This window comes from Sturnira hondurensis, unplaced genomic scaffold (assembly GCF_014824575.4).
Source record: "Sturnira hondurensis isolate 20B ecotype Veracruz unplaced genomic scaffold, ASM1482457v3 Scaffold0000780, whole genome shotgun sequence".
Classification (NCBI taxonomy): Eukaryota; Metazoa; Chordata; class Mammalia; order Chiroptera; family Phyllostomidae; genus Sturnira; species Sturnira hondurensis.
In genome coordinates this window covers 20,046,256-20,065,039 of record NW_028073411.1, presented here as the reverse complement: position 1 = coordinate 20,065,039, position 18,784 = coordinate 20,046,256, and the positions used below count along the sequence as shown (strand labels likewise).

General features: G+C 67.7%; 1 protein-coding gene across 1 annotated transcript; it reads left to right on the top strand.

Annotated features, from left to right (window-relative positions):
- The first annotated feature begins 641 nt into the window (after window positions 1–641).
- On the top strand, window positions 642–18,442 carry AKT1 (AKT serine/threonine kinase 1). The gene is made up of 12 exons (XM_037048044.1): window positions 642–860; window positions 3,131–3,264; window positions 10,724–10,852; window positions 13,010–13,121; window positions 13,312–13,459; window positions 13,685–13,882; window positions 14,629–14,697; window positions 14,863–14,988; window positions 15,071–15,414; window positions 15,700–15,787; window positions 17,268–17,370; window positions 17,589–18,442. The coding sequence occupies exons 2-12, from the start codon at window positions 3,219–3,221 to the stop codon at window positions 17,666–17,668; spliced, it is 1,443 nt and encodes a 480-aa protein (XP_036903939.1). The 5' UTR covers window positions 642–860; window positions 3,131–3,218; the 3' UTR covers window positions 17,669–18,442.
- Window positions 18,443–18,784: the final 342 nt, after the last annotated feature.

The window sequence follows — 18,784 nt, the reverse complement described above, 5'->3', positions numbered from 1 at the left end:
AGCACCCCGGGCCAAGTAGGCGCCCCTCCACGGGTCCCTGGGCCCTCTTCTGTCACCCTGCGAAGGAGTCCCCTTCCACTTTTGTAGCCGCCACGTGTCCGTATCTTCCTCCTGGGGGAGAAGGAGCTCTTGGAAGCGCCCCCGCTACGGAGGGCTCAGACCTCTGTCGCTTCAGAGACCGACCTTCAGCTCTCGGACCGGGGCCCTCCCTGTCAGGTTCGCAATGCGGCCGACCGTCCCGGCCACCGCACCCGCGGCGCAGGGTCTTCAGACTGGGTCTCTCCGGACAGCCCCAGCCACTCCCTCCCTGGCCCCCAGCGGGGGCTACCACTTGGGGTGCATTCTGGTGTCAAACTACTTTGCAATCTGCGGCACCCCGCCCCCAACCCTGGGAGGCAGAGGTGGGATTCGTTCGGGTCCCGCCAGAGCGGGGCGGAGTCCAGCGGCTCGTGGGACAAAAAGGGAAACTGAGTCCAGGGGAGGCGTGGCCGGGGACCAGCGGGCCGGCGCGCACCCGGTCCGCCGGCCCCCCCTCCCCCGCCCTCCCCGCCTGGGTGGGGGCGCCGGGTGGCGGAGGCGGATGTGGGCGGGCGGCCGGGCGGGGCGCGCGGGGCGGGGACGGGGCGGGCCGGCGGCGGCGGGACGGAGCAGCGGCCGGCCCAGCGCGCGCGCAGAAGGCACCGGAGAACGCGAGCGCGGCCTCGCACGAGCACCGGGCCTGGCGCGAGGCCCGCCCGACAGCGCCCGCCGCGGGTCCGCGCCGCCCAGCCCGCCCCCGGCCCTGCCCGCGGGGATGCGGAGCGGCGGGCGCCAGAGGCCGCGGCCCGGCTAGGCCCGCGCTCGCCCGGACGCGGCGCCCGGTGAGTCCCACCCGCCGCGGCCGCCACCGGGGCCCGGATTTCCTCCCCGCGCCGCCGCTTTGTTCCCGGCCGCCGGGGCCGAGCGCGGGCCGCGCAGCCGGAATAGAGGCGCGGTGGCAGGAAGTGGCCGAGCGCGGCCTGGGCGGGGAGGGCGGGGGCCGCGCGGGCCAGGGGTGCCGGCCGGCCCCGGCCTCCCTCTTGACCTTGGGAAAGCGGCCCGCCGGCGGGCGAGGCTCGGGCTGGGGCAGAGGGGCGCGGCCGCGGCTGGCGGGGCTGGGGCGGGGGGCGCCCCTGCGGCGGGGACCCCGCGGGTGCTATCTGGGCGCCGGGCCAGAGCTGGCCGGGGTACCGGAGGCGCTCAGGGGCCTTAGGAAGAGGCTGGCCCCCGCCCTCGTTCAAGTTTGTGGGTGGGCCCTTGGAAGGAGACCTCTGCTTGCCACAGACAAAAAGTTGTTTGTGGTGCCCAGTAGTCCACGGAGGAGGACGCGCCCTCCCCGGTCCTGAAACTGCTTCCTGAACTTGGTGGGCTCTGGAGGTTGCTGCCTGTCCCTCGCAGAGGCTGGGGCCTGGAGGGCGGCTGGGCCTCGCATCCCAGATTGGGGTGGGGGTGGCCAGAGCTGGGCACAGGCGTGTGCTCTGCGGCCAGAGGGCCCCTACCTTCTCACTGGGGCCCTGCCTGGCTCCAGGCCCCTCCAACCACTGTGAGCCCCTGGCCCAAGTGAAGGCCGGGTGCTTGAGTGAGGGCTTGGTTCCCTGCCCCGCCAGCTGAGCCTGCAGTCCACAAGCCAGCGTCTGGAGGGGAGGGGCCCTTTCGCGGTGCAGACTGTGCTTCTAACTGCTGGGGCTTCCTGGCGACAGTGGGGGCTTCACACGGTGACCATGGAGGCTCTCAATCAGGGGCTGCAGGACGCGGGTCCCCCGGTCTGTCCGCCCTGTGTGGAGAGGCAGGAGGGAGGAGTGGCGGTGTCCGAGTGTGCACACGTGCACCGCCCAGTGTGTGCACAGATGTATTTTTACACACGGGCTCTCCACAGCTGTCCGACTCTGTCAGCAGCGGGCCCTGCTCAGGCCCTGGTGGGGGTAGGGGGCCAGCCGGAGGCCTCTGAGTCCTCCCGCTGCCTGCAGGCCACGCCCACTCAAGTGTCACCATAGCCCATGTCCAGCGTGCGGGGCTGCGAGCCCTCGCACTGCCTGCCCACCGCTCCACGGGCCTGCTGCCCACATCGGCACTTCCTTGGGCCACCCATGCCCGTTCTGGCCAGGTGGGGAGTGGGGCCTCCTGCCCTCCTACTCTCAGCCTTGGGCAATGCTACGCAGCCTGCTCTGGGTGCCTGGCTCCTGCAAGGTCCTGCTGGAGAGGGTGGCTGAGGACCTGCGTTGGGGTCCATTCTGGAAGTCCTCAGCAGTCTCTGCCTGCCCCAGGATCCCGGGGAGGAGTGTCCCAGGCCTGCCCTCTGGGGGGCCCATCTGGGGGGGGCAGCAGAGGCTGGGATCTGCTGGGGAGAGGTGGCCAGTGGGACAGTGCGGGGTGGCGCCAGGTCTGGTCTGCACAGCTCCCCCCCGCCCCGATTCTTGCCTCCTGAATGCTGTGGTTATGCGCCTGTAACCGGCCCTGGACTCGGTGCTGCTCGCAGACAGGCCCATCTGAACCTCTCTTTGTCCCCAGCCCCACGCCAGGCAAAACCAGAAGTGCCCGGTCGAATGAATGAACGAGATTCAGGCTGGTGGGGGCGCTGTGGTTTAGGAGGAGCCTGGGGTTTCGGAGGGGGCGGTTCACATCGCCCTGGAGGGCACCCTGGCGCCTGCTGCCCATACTCCTAGCCCTGCTGTCTCCTCCCTTGAATTTCCTCTGTTCCTGGTCTGAGTCTGGGGGCGGGGCCCTATGCCCTGCCTGGGACCCCAGCCTGCAGGTGGGACACCACGAGGAGGGGGAACAGACATCCTCACGGGGCGGGGGGGGGGGGGGGGATGGTGGAGGGCTGCCTGGAGTGGGTGGTGGTTGCTGGTTAGCAGGTCGGGGCTGGGCTGTGCTGGGAAGGCCTTTGGGGAATGGGAGAGATTTGTCTATAAGCCAGGGGACGTGGCTATGAGGCGGTGAGGGGCACAGGGAGCGGCACCAGTAACGAGAACTTCCCAGCAGGGGCTTCGGTGGGCAAGTGAGGGGCTCTGGGGCCTGCGCAGGCACAGGCTGAGACCCTGGGTGGGCTCCCCGGTGGGTCAGAGGGGCCCCAAGCTGGGCACAGCCTCATGCACCCCTTTGCTGCCCCCAGAGGCTGTGGACACTGCTGGGCCCGGGGAGAGCCTCCTGCTTGAGGAGGAAGAGCAGAGTGACCTGCGTGAGTGTGCTGCCCGGGCACCATGGCTGACGTGGCGATCGTCAAAGAGGGCTGGCTGCACAAACGAGGTGAGTGTGCGGGGCTGGCCCAGAGCGTCTGGTGTTTAGGGCACAGCCTGGCAGGACCCCTGGGTGGGGCCGGTGAGGCCCCAGGCAATGAAGTGGCCCTAGTGGTGGGACAGGCTGCCACCTCCCTGCCTACTTTCCTGGAAGGCAGTGAGGACGCTGGGGCCCGGCCAAGGCCTGGCTCGCTGGTGGCCCCGGGGCACTGCCCGAGGGCTCCTGAGGGCAGGGCAGGGCTGCTGGGCCTGGCCCTGTGCCTGCCTGGGCTAGGGGAGAGCCACACACCCAGACACCCAGGGGCCCCCTCCCGTCCACTCCATAGAGCGGCCCCCCCCTCCTGCCCCAGGACAGGGATGGGCCACTAAGCCCCTCACTTCACTCCCCATTTCCCCGGCCTGGCCCTCTCACAATACTGGGATCTTGATGCCAGCCCACTGGCCACTGGAGGGCGGGGTGAGGGTGCCCCTTTCCCCACCATGGGGCCCACAGCCCAGTGGGAGAGGAGCCCTCAGACACTGACGCAAAGGCAGGTCTGGGCCTGGGTTTTGTGGGGTACACGCAACTCCCCAGGGGTGCGGGCCGCTGCAGAGCTCAGAGCAGGGCTGAGGATGTGGTTGGCTGTGTGTTCTGAGAACTCGCTCAGGCCGCTGTGGGGGACCGTCCGCCAGGCCTTGTGACAGACAGCAGGCCGCAGGGGCCTGTGGTCCCTGGGGAGCCCCTCCCCCAAGCCTTACACCCCTGTGTTCCCCGGCAGCCCCTGGCCAGGCCCTGCTTTGGCTGCCTGGCCTCTTGGGTCTGGGATCCCCACCCCCACCCTGGCCTGTTCCCCTGCGTGTGGCAGCCATGCAGAAACACTGTCCCCCTGGGACTGACCTTGACCTTGGCTAACGTTTATTGACTGAATGTTAGGTTAGGAGCTGGCCTGGGACATGCCTGGACCCCTGCCCCGTCACCGGGGCGTCTGCCCACTGGCCAGGCTCCAGCAGGCGCACCCCTTGACGCCCGGGGCGAAGTTAGGTTGTTGGTCAGGGTGCGAGCCTTCTGGAGGGACTGGGGACAGGGGTTGGCCCAGAGGGGCGTCCTGCAACCGGTCCCTCTTCAAGGGCAAATGCAGTGGATGTCTCTGGCCTCGGTTTCCCCTGCTCTCCATTCCTGGGGACCCAGGCCATCCGCACCCCCACTCTGCCGAGTCATGGTCCCTGATGTCCTCCTGTGGGTTTGCTCCCCACAAACATGCAGGCTCTTCCCTGCTGGGTTTTGGGGCAACCCAGTGAGAGGGCAGAGGTCTTGGGGGCTGGTGGGGAATGGGGGGTTTCAGTGAGCTGTGGGGGGAATGGGGCAACTCTCAGTGGGGCTGGGGTGCCATTAGGGGAGGAACTCGGGCTCTTCCTGGGGTGGGGCCGGGTCAGGGCTGCTTGCTGGCCGCAGAAGGGGCAGAAGGCAGGTCTGGGCCCCACTCAGCTGCCCGGCAGCCAGGGGCAGCCCTCGCCTCGCCTCCTCAGCCTGCCCGGCCGTTCCGGAAGGGCTGCTTCCCTGTCACCCCCTTGGAGAAGCCTCCCAGAGCTGCCCTGGGCCAGTCTTCCTCCCAGGGGTCCTGGCTGACCCTCTGCCCAACCCACTGTCTGTGGGGAAGGGACTGGAGGAGGAAGAGGGGGTCTCCTGGGGGCAGCTCTGGGTGGAGTGGGGTCCTGGGTCTGGCCTGGGGGTGGGCAGGGGCCCCACCTGCAATGTTGGTCTGAGTCTTTGTGCCCCTCCCCTGCCCTGGCACCTGGGCCTGGCCAGGGTTAGGGTTAAGCATGCAGGTGGGTGTGGGGGCTCTGTGACCACCAGCCTCCCCCCGGGCCCCTCTGGCCCTGAAGGTCAGGGTGCCACTGTAGATGACAGCCTGCATCTATCCTTCCTGTGTCCACCCAGCCTGACAAGTGGCTGCCTCCAGGGACCTTGTAGGCACCGCAGAAGGGCAGGGTGGCTAGGCCTGTGCTGGGCAGACCCCTGTGGCCCCGGCTGTCTTCAGACTGTATGCGAAGGCCGAGGCTTGAGTCTGCACGGTGGTTCTGGGGCGGTCCGCCCCTGCCATGCTCCCAGTGCCCACTGGGGCCCCACTCCCACCCACAGACAGGCTGCCGGACTAGGAGGGCCAGGAAAGGACAGGAGGGCAGTCAGATGGGGGGACACAGGGTGAGGGAAGGGGTGCAGGCTTGAGAGCCCCAGGCTGGGGAAGGAGTGGGGTGCAGGCCTCAGGCACCCAGCAAGTCAGGCTTGAGTGGTGGGGTCAAAGAGAGCCCGCCTGTGGGAGTGGGGCTCCCCTGTCCCTGGGCCATGCATGGAAAGGGTCACCTATATGGTCTGCTGGGCGCCTGCACCTCACTTTACCTTCGCCCCCAGGAGCTGTGCCAGGCCGGGCTCTGTTCTCAGGGCTCCTGGGGGCGGTCAGCTCCTGGGCCCCTCTACAGCCTAGTCCTCAGTTGTGGCCATTCCCTGCTTCTCACCACGAGTGGCCGTAACCTGTGCTCCTCGTGTGGCCCTGTGGGGGGCGTGGTGGTCCCACCTTGCTGATATGGCGTGGGGTGCGCAGAGCCTGCCACTGCCCCACTTGGGAGGAGGCAGCGATTTGCTGAGAACGTACCGGGGACGTTGTGTGGCGGTCCTGTCTAGCCCACTTGGAGCGCAAACTGCCATTGCAGCCCCAGGTCCTATCCAGGCCCCACCCTGTGGCTGAGGCTGGGGTCCCCGCGGTCCCCTGTTCACAGGGCAGCCTGTGCCATGCCCCACACCCATGGGGTCCAGAGCTGCCCCTGGAGTAGCAGGTCCACACAGGCTGCCAGGCCCACAGGGGGCGCAGGTGCTGGGCCCCTGCTCCTGGACATGCCGGGGAAGGCAGCACCTCGGCCTGCTGGCTGTGTGGACCTGCACAGTTGCTTGGCTGTGCGTGGCTGTGGCTTAGCTGGACCAGCTGCGTGGGGCTGCGTTTCCTGTTTTGGGAGTGTGTTGAGTTTTCCCTTCAAAACAAACAACAAAAGAGGAAGCTTGGGCCTCTTGCAGGGGGTGGGGGTGAGGGGCCACAGCCTGGGGCTCCCCAGCAGGTGGCACTGTGGCCTTCTTCCTGGGTGCTGGGCATTCTGGCACAGCTGTCCTGCCGGGGACCAGGCACAACGGGGGTCACAGAGGGGAGGGCCTGGGCCGGGCTGGCCTTTGCAGGGCCCAGGGGCCCAGGGTGGCAGAGTGTGTGTGTGTGCAGGAGGGACGCTCTGGACTGCATGGGGCTGTGCCCCGCCCCCCCGCCCCCCCCCCCTGCCTGCAGCCAGGAGCTGGCTGGGTCGAATCAGGCCGGTTCCTAGAAGTGCCTCCAGGCGAGGTCCTGGAGCTGGTCCCTCCCGCTGGTGTCCCCGGTGCCCAGGGCACACCTGCCAGGCGCGGGGGCCACCTCCTCCCCGAGGGCCTGCCTGGAACTGGAGCTGCTGGCAGTCTCTGTGCCTGCTCCCAGGGCCGCACCCCCAACTTCCGCCCCTGCGGTGTGCCCACCCCAGCCGTGCCCCATGGCCCTCCCAGAAGGCCCACAGCTCAGACCTGGTCCCGGGCAGGTTGGCCAAGGGCGTGGGGCTGCGTCGGGAGCCAGGCCAGCTGCCAGCAGAGTCCCCTCAAGCCCTCACATTCATCCCTCCTGCCCACCGCAGCAGCAGCTCACAACCGTGAGCAGTAAAAGGCCTACAGCTTAGAGACCCTGGGGCGGGTATGGGGGCTTTGAGCAGGGTGCCCAGGTGGCCTGGGACCACAGCCCCTCACTCGTCTCCCCCACAATCCTGCCCGCCCATGGGCTCCGGCGGTGGCCCCATCCGCAGTGGGTCTCGGGGTGCCGATGGGTGCCTTTGGTGGGGTCCCAGGCAGAGACTCACATGGGGAGTCTTCCGGCTGGGGCAGGGTTGGGGCACAGAGGCAGCTGAGTTTGGGGTGTGGGGTGAGGCCAGGGATGTGAGATGATGGGGGCGGGGGGAGGGGTACATGGCCTGCCACCCGGTCACCGCAGGAGGGGGCTGCAAGGTGGAGGTCGTCTCTGGAGGGCGTGGTCCCCCCTGGCCGGGCCCCCGCCCCCACCACACAGAGGGTGCCTTTTCCTGCCGCCTCTAGGATGTGTGGGGGCCACTCCAAGGCAGGAGCGTGGCGCCAGCCCCTCGGGTTGCAGGGAGGGGTTGTGGCTGGGGCCAGTGCCCCTGGGGACTGTGTGTGTCCCAGAGCCCTGGGAGGGGCCTGGGGCTGCTCCTGTCCTTCCCCAGGGGCGTGTCAACCGAGGGTGGGGCTCACACCCCCCCATCCTCTGGGCAGCTGGGGTGCTGGGCTGTTTGCCCCAGGTTACTCCCTCTCCTGCCAACTCGGCCAGCCGGGAAGTCCTGTGCCCCCCTTGTTCGGGGCCTTCTGGGAGGGCGGGGGGGATCGGGACCTGGGCATGTTGGGTGCCTCCGCTGGGCCTGGAGATGCCGCCTCCCCAGTCTTCTGTCCCCCTTGTCCATGCTGGCCTTTGTGCCTGACAGATGGGGCCGGGGTGCGGCGTCTCCTGGGCCCGGCCCTGGTCAGTGCCCTGCTGGTGTGGGGACATAGGACCCGCCTGGGCACAGGCAGAGGGGCCCCTCGAGGTGACCCCTGCCTGGCAGGAGGCGATGGATGGGCTGCCGTCAGCAGGGCCGTTTGCGCGCTGTGCTGGGGAAGGTAAATGGGCACCCAGCAGCTGTCGGCGCGATGGATGTGGCGTCGGCGGGGGACCGCACGGTCGCCGCCGTCAGCTGGCTGCGCTCCCCGGGCCTGCTGTGGCTCACTTTGCTGTGGAGAGACAGCTCGGCTCTGCCTGGCGCCCTGCCAGCGTGGCAAAGTGTGTATCCAGCAGTTTCCCCGAGAACTGGGGACGGCAGAGGGTGTTTGGGGGTGCAGGGCGTGGTGTCCAGGTGGCCGCAGCCCAGGTGCCGAGTGCCAGGGCCCCCGGGCATGGCGAGCTGCCCCTCAGGCTGTCCATCACAGGCAGCCCTGGCCCCTGTCTGCTGCCTCTGTGCCTGGCCTGCGGTGTTGGGCCAGGGCGCACACAGTCCTGTCCCTGAGCCCTGGCACCATGGCTCTGAGGGCGAGGTTGGCCGCGCAGGCAGGTCAGGAGTCCCTCTCAGTCCAGAGTCCTGCAGCCCCGTGGGATGGAGTGGTGCCCAAGATCAGGAAGGTGGGAGGGACCTTTGAGGGCTGTCACTCACGGGGTGCTGAGGGGCTTAGAGTGGAGGGGCCCTGGGCCCCAGGAAGAGGTGGTAGAGCCCTGACCAGACAGGGTGCCAGGCTAAGCTGCAGCCCCGGCCCAGCCAGGGCAGCTGGCTCCCTGGTGGGGGCTCCGCAGGATGAGGTCTTGGAGGAGCTGTGCGGCCCACCCCCCCCAGCCCGGGGCTGGGCTTCTGAGAGAACCCTGGAGGGGGGGCTGACTTGCACCCCTCTTGCCCACCTCCACCCACTAGCAGTGTTTTGGGGTAGGGTGGGCACTGGAGCCCCAGCTCCTCCCCGCACCTGCCGTGGCTCGGGCCCAGGTTGGCTGTGGCTCCCGTTTCCAGGCAGCTGGTCCTGGCTGGGGAACCGAGCTGGTGGTGCCTTGGCCCTGGCCTCCCAGGGCCCCACCTGGGTGTCATCTGGCTCCTGGGATTGGCCAGGTTGGGTGGGGGGACAGCCTTGGCCCCCATCAGTGCCCAGGGCCTGGTGGGGGGCCCAGAGGGGTCTTGGCCCTTCCCCCAGATCCCGCCCCATGGCTCACCTGGGCAGGGCCCCCTCCCCTCAGCCCCTTCTCTTTCTTGTGGCTCCCTTGGGCCCCCTCCCAGCTCTGGGTTCTAGAACCTTCCCTGCCCTGGGGTGGCCAGTAGGGTGAAAGCTGGCTGAGGGCAGGGTCACTTGGCAGAGGCAGGTCCTGGGTGTCAGGGTGTCCTGGCCTGGTGGGCGGATGCTGCTGAGTGAGGCCCGCCCCCGACTGCAGGTTCAGTGTGGCGCCGGGGGTCTCGCTGCGCACAGTGGGGCTGGCACAGTTGGTGCATCAAGACGGATGCGCAGGCTGCGCGGACGCCTCGCTCATCACTCTCCGCTCAGTCAGCGTCCCAGGGAGCGGCAGCTGGTGGGACGGGAGGCACTCCATCAGGGATCGACAGCTCCAGACGGGCGCACAGGCGGGGGCAGCGGGCGAGCGCAGTCGGCCGCACGGCACCGCACGGCAGGGCACGGGTGGTGGGCGCGCCCCTCCCCAGCCCGCTCTGCTCGCTCCCACCCCCGGCACCAAAGGGGACGGGGGACATGGGGGCTGGCGGCCCCTCATGGGCCAGGATGTGGGGCCAGACCGCAGCTGCCCGTTCCCAGGGACTGGGAGGATGGAACTGGGTGGAGACCCTGCTAAGTGCTGTAGGGGTGCCCCAGGTCACGGGCCGTGTGCCTGGGCCGGGTGGCAGTACCCCCCGTGGGTGGGCTCCCCAGGGAAGGGTACTAGGGGTGGCTGGAGCCCCCTCTCCCCAGGGCACCCCCCCGGCAGCCCAGGGTCATGGAGGCTGCACCCAGAGGTGCGTGGTTGGAAGGGGAGAAGGACCCGCCCGAGTGTCGGGTGGCTCTGGGGGTTCCAGGGGCCTTTCCGCTCTTGTCCGGAGGACTCAGCTCAGCCCAGAGCTTGGAGACCCCGCCCCCGCCCTGTCCGTGCCTTCTCCAAGGAAGAGGCTGTCTCATTAGTAAGTTTTCCACTGTTGTTCAAACTCCTTGCTCGGCAAAATGTAAATGAAACATGTTTTCTGGGTGTCAGTATGAAAAATGACAGTCGCTCGAATATCACAGAGGACATCTGCTCACTTCTGTGTGAACGCCTGTTTACGGCTGATGTCGCAAAACTCAGGGGAAACTGCTGTACCTGAGGGACCCATGGGCAGGGGGCTGGGTCCAGGGCCACAGGGCCACAGGGCTCGGCTGTGCCTGGGTCTGGCCTCTGCTGTGCCCAGGGCCGACCATGCTTCCGGCGCCTGTGGGGTGAGTGCTGTCACACGGGCGGTGGGGGCTCTGTCCCAAGGGCTGCAGGCGGGCCTGTGTCTGCCAGGTGGGCCCGAGTTTCCGGCACTTGGCACTGTCCCCTCACTGCCGGATACCGGGTTCCATCCCCTCGGCGGGGCGTCAGCTGTGGCGGAGCTGTTCGCCTGCCATTGGCACCGATGTGAGTAACTGTTTTGGCTGACCAGTGGCCAGACCCAGCGTGGGTTGGGAGAGTTCTTGGCCCCGAGGCCCCCAGCAGGCGGCTGGAGCCAGTGCTGGAGCTGGGGGCACAATGCCACCTCCCCCAGGAAAGCCCTCTGGGTTGGGCCCTTGTCCTCCTGTCCAGGTGCCCACCTGGCCCAGCACAGCCAGCTGCCTGTGTGCGGCCGAGCTGGGGTCTGTGGGAGGAGGGTGTGGCTCCAGTGACGCAGCCCCTCCCGTGCTGTGTCCTCAGGGGAGTACATCAAAACCTGGCGGCCGCGCTACTTCCTGCTCAAGAACGACGGCACCTTCATCGGCTACAAGGAGCGGCCGCAGGATGTGGAGCAGCGCGAGTCGCCCCTCAACAACTTCTCCGTGGCACGTGAGTGAGCCCCAGAGGGGCCCGTGGGGCTGTGGCCCCGTGCTGGTGTCTCCTTGGGCCTCTGCTCGGGGCTGGTGGCCGCCAGGGCCCAGGCTGGTCAGCGCTGGCTCCGTCACCAGGGGAACCTGTTATCGGCCAGCGCTGCCAGGTCGGGCTCTGTGCAGTCCCAAGGCCAGTGACCCTGGAGCTGTCCTGGGCACCCCCACTCTGCAGGCTGGAAGGCCTGGCCTGGTGGGGGCAGAGTCCAGGCTGGGGCAGCCAGCCGGGGCTGGAGGGAGCCTGCTGGGGCCTGTCTAGCGCAGCCCTTGGTTGGGGGGGCAGGATGAGCATGCACGAGGGGCACCCGGCTTATGGGAGCCTCTGTGACCCCCAGGAAGAGCATGTGGCTGCCCCTGGAAGGTCGTCAGATGCCGCGCCCCTGTACCTCCACCTCTGCTCCTGTCCTCAGCTGGGTGGGGGCGGGGCATGGCTGGCTGGCCCCTTTTCTGAACTGTGCCTTTGCCGCAAACCTTGGGGGTGTGGCAGGTGCCATCCCACGCCTGGGGCTGGGGTGGCGGTGGGCGGGAGCTGAGCTGGGTGGGCCTTCTAGCCCCGTTTGTCACCCATGCTCTGCTGGGGGTCAGGCCAGCAGCAGCTGTGTGGCTGCGTGATAGGCTCATTAACCTAGTCCCATGTCTACTCGGGCTGCCTCAGGGGTTTGGGGTGCAGTGCCCACTGTGGGGGGATCCTGGCTCCACTCCAGGTAGGTCCCCCCTTCAGCACTGTCCTCCCTGCCACCCAGCCCCAACCTCGCCGGACCCCAGGTTCCACCCGGGGTCTCAGTTAGCCGTAGCATCGGCAGGCCACGCCCAGGGGACAGAGGAGCCCTTGCTGCCCGCCTGCAGGTGTGCTGGGCAGGGGGCCTGGCTTCTCAGCTGCCCCGCGTGTGCTGTGGGGGCACAGGGCACGGACAGCGTGCCCCCCGGCGCACCAGGGGGACGGGTGCAGATTTATCGCCCTGCCAGTGGCTGGGCTGGTGTGAAGTGAGTTGGGGGCCCGAGTGAGGGGAGACCCAGGAGGCAGATGACGCCCCCTGAGGGCTCGCTGTGGCTATGCAGGGCCTTGGCTGGCCTGGGCACCGGGAGGCAGCTGGCCCGGCCTCCCTGCTGGCAGATGGGACCCCTCGAGGGTGCTCCCACGGCCAAGTGCACAGGGGTGAGGGGTTCTCTGGAGGCACGTGGGAGGTGGGGCCAGCCAGAGGGGCTGCCTGAGCAGTGGGATGTGGCTGGCACACGGGCCAAGGGGCTTTTCGAGGGGCGGATTCACAGAGGGGGTCCAGCAGCCAGGCCCCGGGATGGGCGTTGAGTGCTTGGGTCCCAGGAGCACCAGGTGCCCTCCATTAGCGAGTGGGAAATGGGCGTCTGCCCCCACCCTTTGCCGACACGCCATCCTCCATGCAGAGCTGGGGCCCTGTGCCCAGTCAGCCCCAGGGGCCCTCCTGTTGCCAGAGTGCAGAGGCTGGGATGTCAGACGCCCCTGCACCTCCCCCCACTGCCTGAGCGGCTGGGCTGGAACCTGCCCCAGGGGCCTCCTGCAGTCCCCACACTCATGCACACCCCTCTTCGACCTGATGCGTCCCTGAAGTTCCTCGGCAGGAGATGTAGGCTCCATGCTGGGGGGGGGGGGCAGGGGGGAGGGCATTGTGACCCAGGTGTCTGCAATCACAGGTGTGTGTGCGTCAGGCCGGCCAGCCTGCCTGGACCCCCTGGGCCCGAGGGGCGGGGGAGGGATGGGTCAGTGGGTGGGTCTCATCCTGTAGCTGCCTCAGGGCGGGCCCCACCCTGGGGGAGTCTGTGTGGAGAGGGGGCAGGAGGGGGCAGTAGGCAGGCTGCTTTCCTGTGAGGCCCCACCCCTCGGCCCCTTCCTGGGACCCTGCACTCCTCCTCTGTCCAGTTGAGGCCCAAGTGGGTGCTCAGTGAGCATGGGAAGGGCTGTGGGAGGGGTCACGCTGCGGGCAGCTCCAGAGCAGCATCTGCATTGGAACAGGTCCCAGCCCCATCTTACAAGGAGGGAGACTGAAGCTTGGAGAGAGGAGGGGATAGGACTTCCCGGACCTGGACCTGGGGGGGTGGTCTGGGGCAGGGGCCCAGGGCGCTCACCTGCTGGCCCCACCCCCAGAATGCCAGCTGATGAAGACAGAGCGGCCTCGGCCCAACACCTTCATCATCCGCTGCCTGCAGTGGACAACCGTCATCGAGCGCACCTTCCACGTGGAGACGCCCGAGGAGCGGTATGGGCGGGCCCTTGGGGGGGGGGAGGCCGTCCTGCTGGGCCCCCAGTGCTGAAGGCCCGGAGTGGGCGGGGCCAGCCCAGGGCTCCAACCAGCAGCCTCCTGGGGTCTCCGAGCTGGGCGGTGGAGGGGAGGCCTGGGCCCGGGCAGGGACGGGGACAGAACTGGGACCTTAACACGGGCCCCGCAGGGAGGAATGGACCACCGCCATCCAGACCGTGGCCGACGGGCTCAAGCGGCAGGAGGAGGAGATGATGGACTTCCGATCGGGCTCCCCTAGTGACAACTCGGGGGCCGAGGAGATGGAGGTGTCCCTGGCCAAGCCCAAGCACCGAGTGGTGAGCAACAGCCAGCCCAGCCCCTCGCACGGCTCCCCTGTGGGCAGCACAGTCTGATCATCAGAGCCCTGGGTCAGAAGCCAGGCTGGGACCCCGGGTTCCAGGAGGCCCGGGCACCGTCCCTCCTTCAGCACCCGAGTGGGGTGTAGAGCCCCGTGCTCTCGTGGGAGGCCTGGCCCTGGCCCTGGCCCTGGCCCAGTCCCTGACACAGCTGCTGCCCCACAGACCATGAACGAGTTCGAATACCTGAAGCTGCTGGGCAAGGGCACCTTCGGGAAGGTGATCCTGGTGAAGGAGAAGGCCACAGGCCGCTACTACGCCATGAAGATCCTCAAGAAGGAGGTCATCGTGGCCAAGGATGAGGTGGCGCACACGCTTACGGAGAACCGAGTGCTGCAGAACTCCCGGCACCCCTTCCTGACGGTGAGGGGCCCTGGGGCGCTTCTGTGGCCGGTGTACTCTCGGGCGTCAGGTGTGGGGCAGGCAAGCGCCAGCCTGGATCAAGGACAGACTTCTGTGCTCCCCGGGGCTGGGGCATCGGGGGGCAGGCCTCTGAGGGGTCAGGTGGAGGTGCCTGACACAGGCCCATGGCCGTGTGCACTGTCCCATGTGTGAAAGGGGGAGGTGGCCTTTGGCTGCCCTGTGCTGGGGTGCTCCTCCTGGGAGGCCTTTGTGGGGGTCCCTTAGCCTTTGGGAACAACAGAGTCATCTAGACATTGCTGTGCCAGGCCGCTCCTGAAAGTCATGGGTGGGTCCCCATGGTCCTCGGGGTCTGGACTCAGGCCCTGGGCCTGGCCGCCAGGGTCTTGCTGGACAGTTGGGGCTCTGGCTCCCCAGCCGGGTGCCCCCGGCCCCGTCCACTGCTCTCGTCACGCTGAGCTTCTCTCACCTGCCCTTCCTGGGACGTCCCGGCTCCAGCCGCTTGACTAGGGGCCAGGTGGTATGTGTGGGTGGGACTGCGCAAGGGGACCATCCTCCCAAAGCACAGCAGCTGCGCCAGGAAGGAGGGTCTTCTCCAGGTCGGGGTGCGGGCAGCCTGTTGGGGTGCCTCCAAGTTCATGGGACTGCCAGCCTCTGAGATGCCAGCTCCCCGAGACTCGACTGAGCCCCCAAGCCCAGCCTGTGGGGCGGCAATGCACTGGGGCCTCCCTGACCTGTGTGCCTTGCAGGCCCTGAAGTACTCCTTCCAGACCCACGACCGCCTCTGCTTCGTCATGGAGTACGCCAACGGTGGCGAGGTAGGGCTGCCTGGGGGGCTGAGCAACCCTGCACGCGCCTCGGGCGCCCCTCCAGCGCGGGGACAGTGCTGCTGCCCCAGCTGTAGGGGGCCCGCCCCCTGCCCCACTGAGTGGGGGTCTCAGGCTGGCTGGGCACCCTGGCTCAGACCCCCCCAACCCTCACAGCTCTTCTTCCACCTGTCGCGGGAGCGGGTGTTCCCCGAGGACCGCGCCCGCTTCTACGGCGCGGAGATTGTGTCAGCCCTGGACTACCTGCACTCGGAGAAGAACGTTGTCTACCGGGACCTCAAGGTGGGCCTGGGTGGGGGTGGGGGGGGCCGGATGGCGGGGGCGGGGCCGGGACCAGGGGCATTAAGGAGGCCACGCCCCGCAGCTGGAGAACCTGATGCTGGACAAGGACGGCCACGTCAAGATCACGGACTTCGGGCTGTGCAAGGAGGGCATCAAGGACGGGGCCACCATGAGGACCTTCTGCGGCACGCCCGAGTACCTGGCGCCCGAGGTGCTGGAGGACAACGACTACGGCCGGGCCGTGGACTGGTGGGGGCTGGGCGTGGTCATGTACGAGATGCTGTGCGGCCGCCTGCCCTTCTACAACCAGGACCACGAGAAGCTCTTCGAGCTCATCCTCATGGAGGAGATCCGCTTCCCGCGCACGCTCGGCCCCGAGGCCAAGGCCCTGCTGTCTGGGCTGCTCAAGAAGGACCCCAAGCAGAGGTGGGCGTGTGGCCCCTCGGCAGTCTGGGGGGTCTCTGCCCTCGGCCAGCCTGCCCCTCACACCCCTCGGGAAGACCCCACCCAGTGGGCAGCTCCTGCTCGCCCAGCCTTCTGTGCCTGCTGAGGCTCAGCCAGGGGACCCTGCATCCCCACCACCCTCCGCCCACACCGCCCAGTGCCACCTGGCAGTCTGGCCTCACCCAGCAGAGGAGGGGCATGGAGGGTGGCCTGAGCCCTGGCTGGGCAGGCAGTGGCACGGTCACCACAGCCTCTTGTCACCTGCAGGCTTGGAGGGGGCTCGGAGGACGCCAAGGAGATCATGCAGCACCGCTTCTTCGCCGGCATCGTGTGGCAGGACGTGTATGAGAAGAAGGTGCGCTGCCCACGCCCCTCGCCACAGGGCTACCCCAACACCCTCCCTGGGCTCGGTTTCCCCTGCCCCCACCCCTCCCTGGGAGGAGCTATGTGTGTGTGTGTGTGTGTGTGTGGTCTCCGCCAGTGGCTCCCTGTCAGCTTCAAGCACCTTGGTTCCCTTCCAGGCTGCTGTGTGCTGGAGGTGAGGGTGGGGGCACTATCCTGCTGTCCCAGTTCCTCCCATTGTCTGACCTCAATCCCTCACGCTACTAGAAGAGCCCAGGCCTGCCCTCTGGGCTGCAGGAGCCAGGTAGCACCTGCCTGTCGGGCTCCTAAGGGAGGCCTCCCAGGAGCAACTGCACCCTGCACATGCCCCTCCCTGCCCCCGGTGCAGGCTGCTTCAGGGGCCCAAGGGTGCCCGTCACCAAGCACACTCCCATCCATTGCCAGCCCACCCTCCCCTGCAGGCCACATTCACCTGCCTGCAGGACAGGGCGCCCCCACCCTGCCCAGCTCTGCTCCATGCTCTGGCCCCACGGCCTTCTGCCTCCTGGCCTGGCCTTCCAAGGGCTTGACTCCTGCCCAGCCTTGAACAAGGACCCTGCTAGCTCACAAGGGGCTGCCCCAGCCCTGGCCAGGGCCTGGGGAGACTTGGGGCGCCTGCCTGCAGCAGTGTCTCACTGTGTGCACAACTGCCACTCATCCCTAGTGTCCTGGGTTGTGGCAAGTCCTCTCAGCACCCAGACTTGGCCAGGCCACATTGGGGTCCTTGAGCCACACATGAGGCTGGCAGGCCCCACACTTAGCACGAGTCCCTGCCCCACCACCTGGGGGGCGGGGCCCTGAGGGGCAAAGCCTGGGAGCCTGCATGACCGAGGGGCTCTGGCCCCTTCCTCACCTCTTGGGAGGGAAGCTGCAGGGGGGCTTGGAGCACACACCAGGGTGGGGCCCGGGCTGGGTGCATCCCCTGAGCCCTGCCCTCCACAAGGCTGGCACTGGCCTCTGCCCCCCGGGCCTGCAGAGGTGTGACTGCCCGAGGGCCCACTGCACAGGAGAGCCAGCCCAGGTGGGCCGAGGGACCACGGTGGGGACTCTCCCTGCATTGCGGACTATTGAAGTGGGAGCCCCAGTGGCTGGGCGTGAGGCACCTGGTGGGGGAGTCCACTCTGCACACTTTGCTCCAAGGTGCCCTCTCCATCCCCTTCCCAGTTTGTAAGAAAATAAAAAAGGAAAATAAGAAAGCTAGAAAAATTAAAATGGACTCACCCCTGCCCTGCCCCATCTGCCTGGGTGTGTGTGTGTAAGGGGGTGCTGAGGTGCCCTTCCACGCTGGGCTGCACTACCACCTGTCACCTGCAGAGGCTGTTGTGAGCAGGACCCAGCCTACCCTTGGCTGAGGTGACGGAGGGAGGTGGGGGCCGGGGGCTGGGGTGGAGGATGTGGTGGGCGGTGGTGGGTGCAGAGCCAGCCTGTAACCTGCCCACCACCCTGCCCTGCAGCTCAGTCCACCCTTCAAGCCCCAGGTCACCTCGGAGACAGACACCAGGTATTTTGATGAGGAGTTCACCGCCCAGATGATCACCATCACCCCACCTGACCAAGGTGAGGACCACCTCCCACCAGAGTCTCTCCAGACCACGGGGCCTGGGCTGCCCTCCCAGGGAGGCTGCCATGTCCGCCCTCACTGGAGAGGTCCCCTTCGGAGGGCAGAAGTCAGGGTGGGAGGCCTCGGCACAGGGGGTCAGGGCCTCAGAGTCTAGTCTTCCGGGACCTGCCTCAGTGCTCCTGGCCAGTGCCTGAACCCCGTCTCCCGCCCACAGAGGACAGCATGGAGTGTGTGGACAGCGAGCGGAGGCCACACTTCCCCCAGTTCTCCTACTCGGCCAGCGGCACGGCCTGAAGGGGGCCCGCTGGGCGCCGGCTCCGTGGACCGGGAGGGCACGTGCAGGACAGTCTGCATCACACGTCGCTCTTTCTGGCCGCGTGCTCTGATGGGAAGACTTCCCTGCTGTGAGCGGGGCACGCCTGGCTGCTCAGGAGGAGGGCTGTCCTGCGGCTTTTCTTAATTTATTTCATCCAGTTTTCCGGACGTGGCCTCGGCCTGCAGACGAGGTTCACGCAGGAAGCGCGGAGGACTTCTGTAACCGAGTGCAGCTGGGGTCCGGGCAGGTCCCCAGCCCCTTGCCAGCTGCCCCGGGCTGTGACCTGTCTGTGCTCGGCTGGAGGCACCAGACGCAGCCGGCCTGTGGTGTCCTGGCCTAGCTCCTCCCCCAGGTCAGAGCACATAGCAGCCCCCTCATGGCAGCCCCAGGACTGAGGCCCCTGTGGCAGGCTCAGGGCTGGGCTGCAGTTGGTCCCCAAGCGGTGACCTGCTGCAGCGTGTCACACAGGGCATGTCACGCAGTTTGTGTGCAGTTGGCAGCTTGGTCCTAGAGGCCAGCCCCGTCCCTCTCTTCAGGACGCCTCACCCCAGCGGCTCCCCTGTAGCACCTGTCCTCCATAGAAGCCTCACGTCCCCACTGCCCCACCCGACGCCCCTGCAGGGGCGGTCACTGTGTCCTCCTGGCCAGACACTGCGCTGCACCATGGTGTTTTTTACATTCAACTTTAGTATTTTTACTATTACAATGAGACTGTCCCTCCAAATCCCTCAATAAAAGTGGCTTTTCAACTTTGTCGCTGGTTTTGCTTGTGGGGAGCGCCCCATTCTTCTGGCCCCGAGGCCGCAGAACAGCCTTCAAGGGAAGATGTCCCCCCCCAGCTCCCTCAGGACTGGCTGGAGGCTGGTTGTCCCTGTCCCCACTGCCTTCACCCTGCCTGATGCCCAGGGGTCATCGGACCACCAGGAAGGAGCCCACAGGACCCAGAGCTGGCCAAGGTCATGCAGGACTGAGCAGAGCTGTGCAGCAGGATGTGCTGTAGGCGCCACTTGGTGGCAAGGAGAGGGGCTGGCCACCCAACCCCTAAAGCTGCGGTCAATGCTCAGAGGGCGAAGCGAGCACCCCTGCAGTGTGGC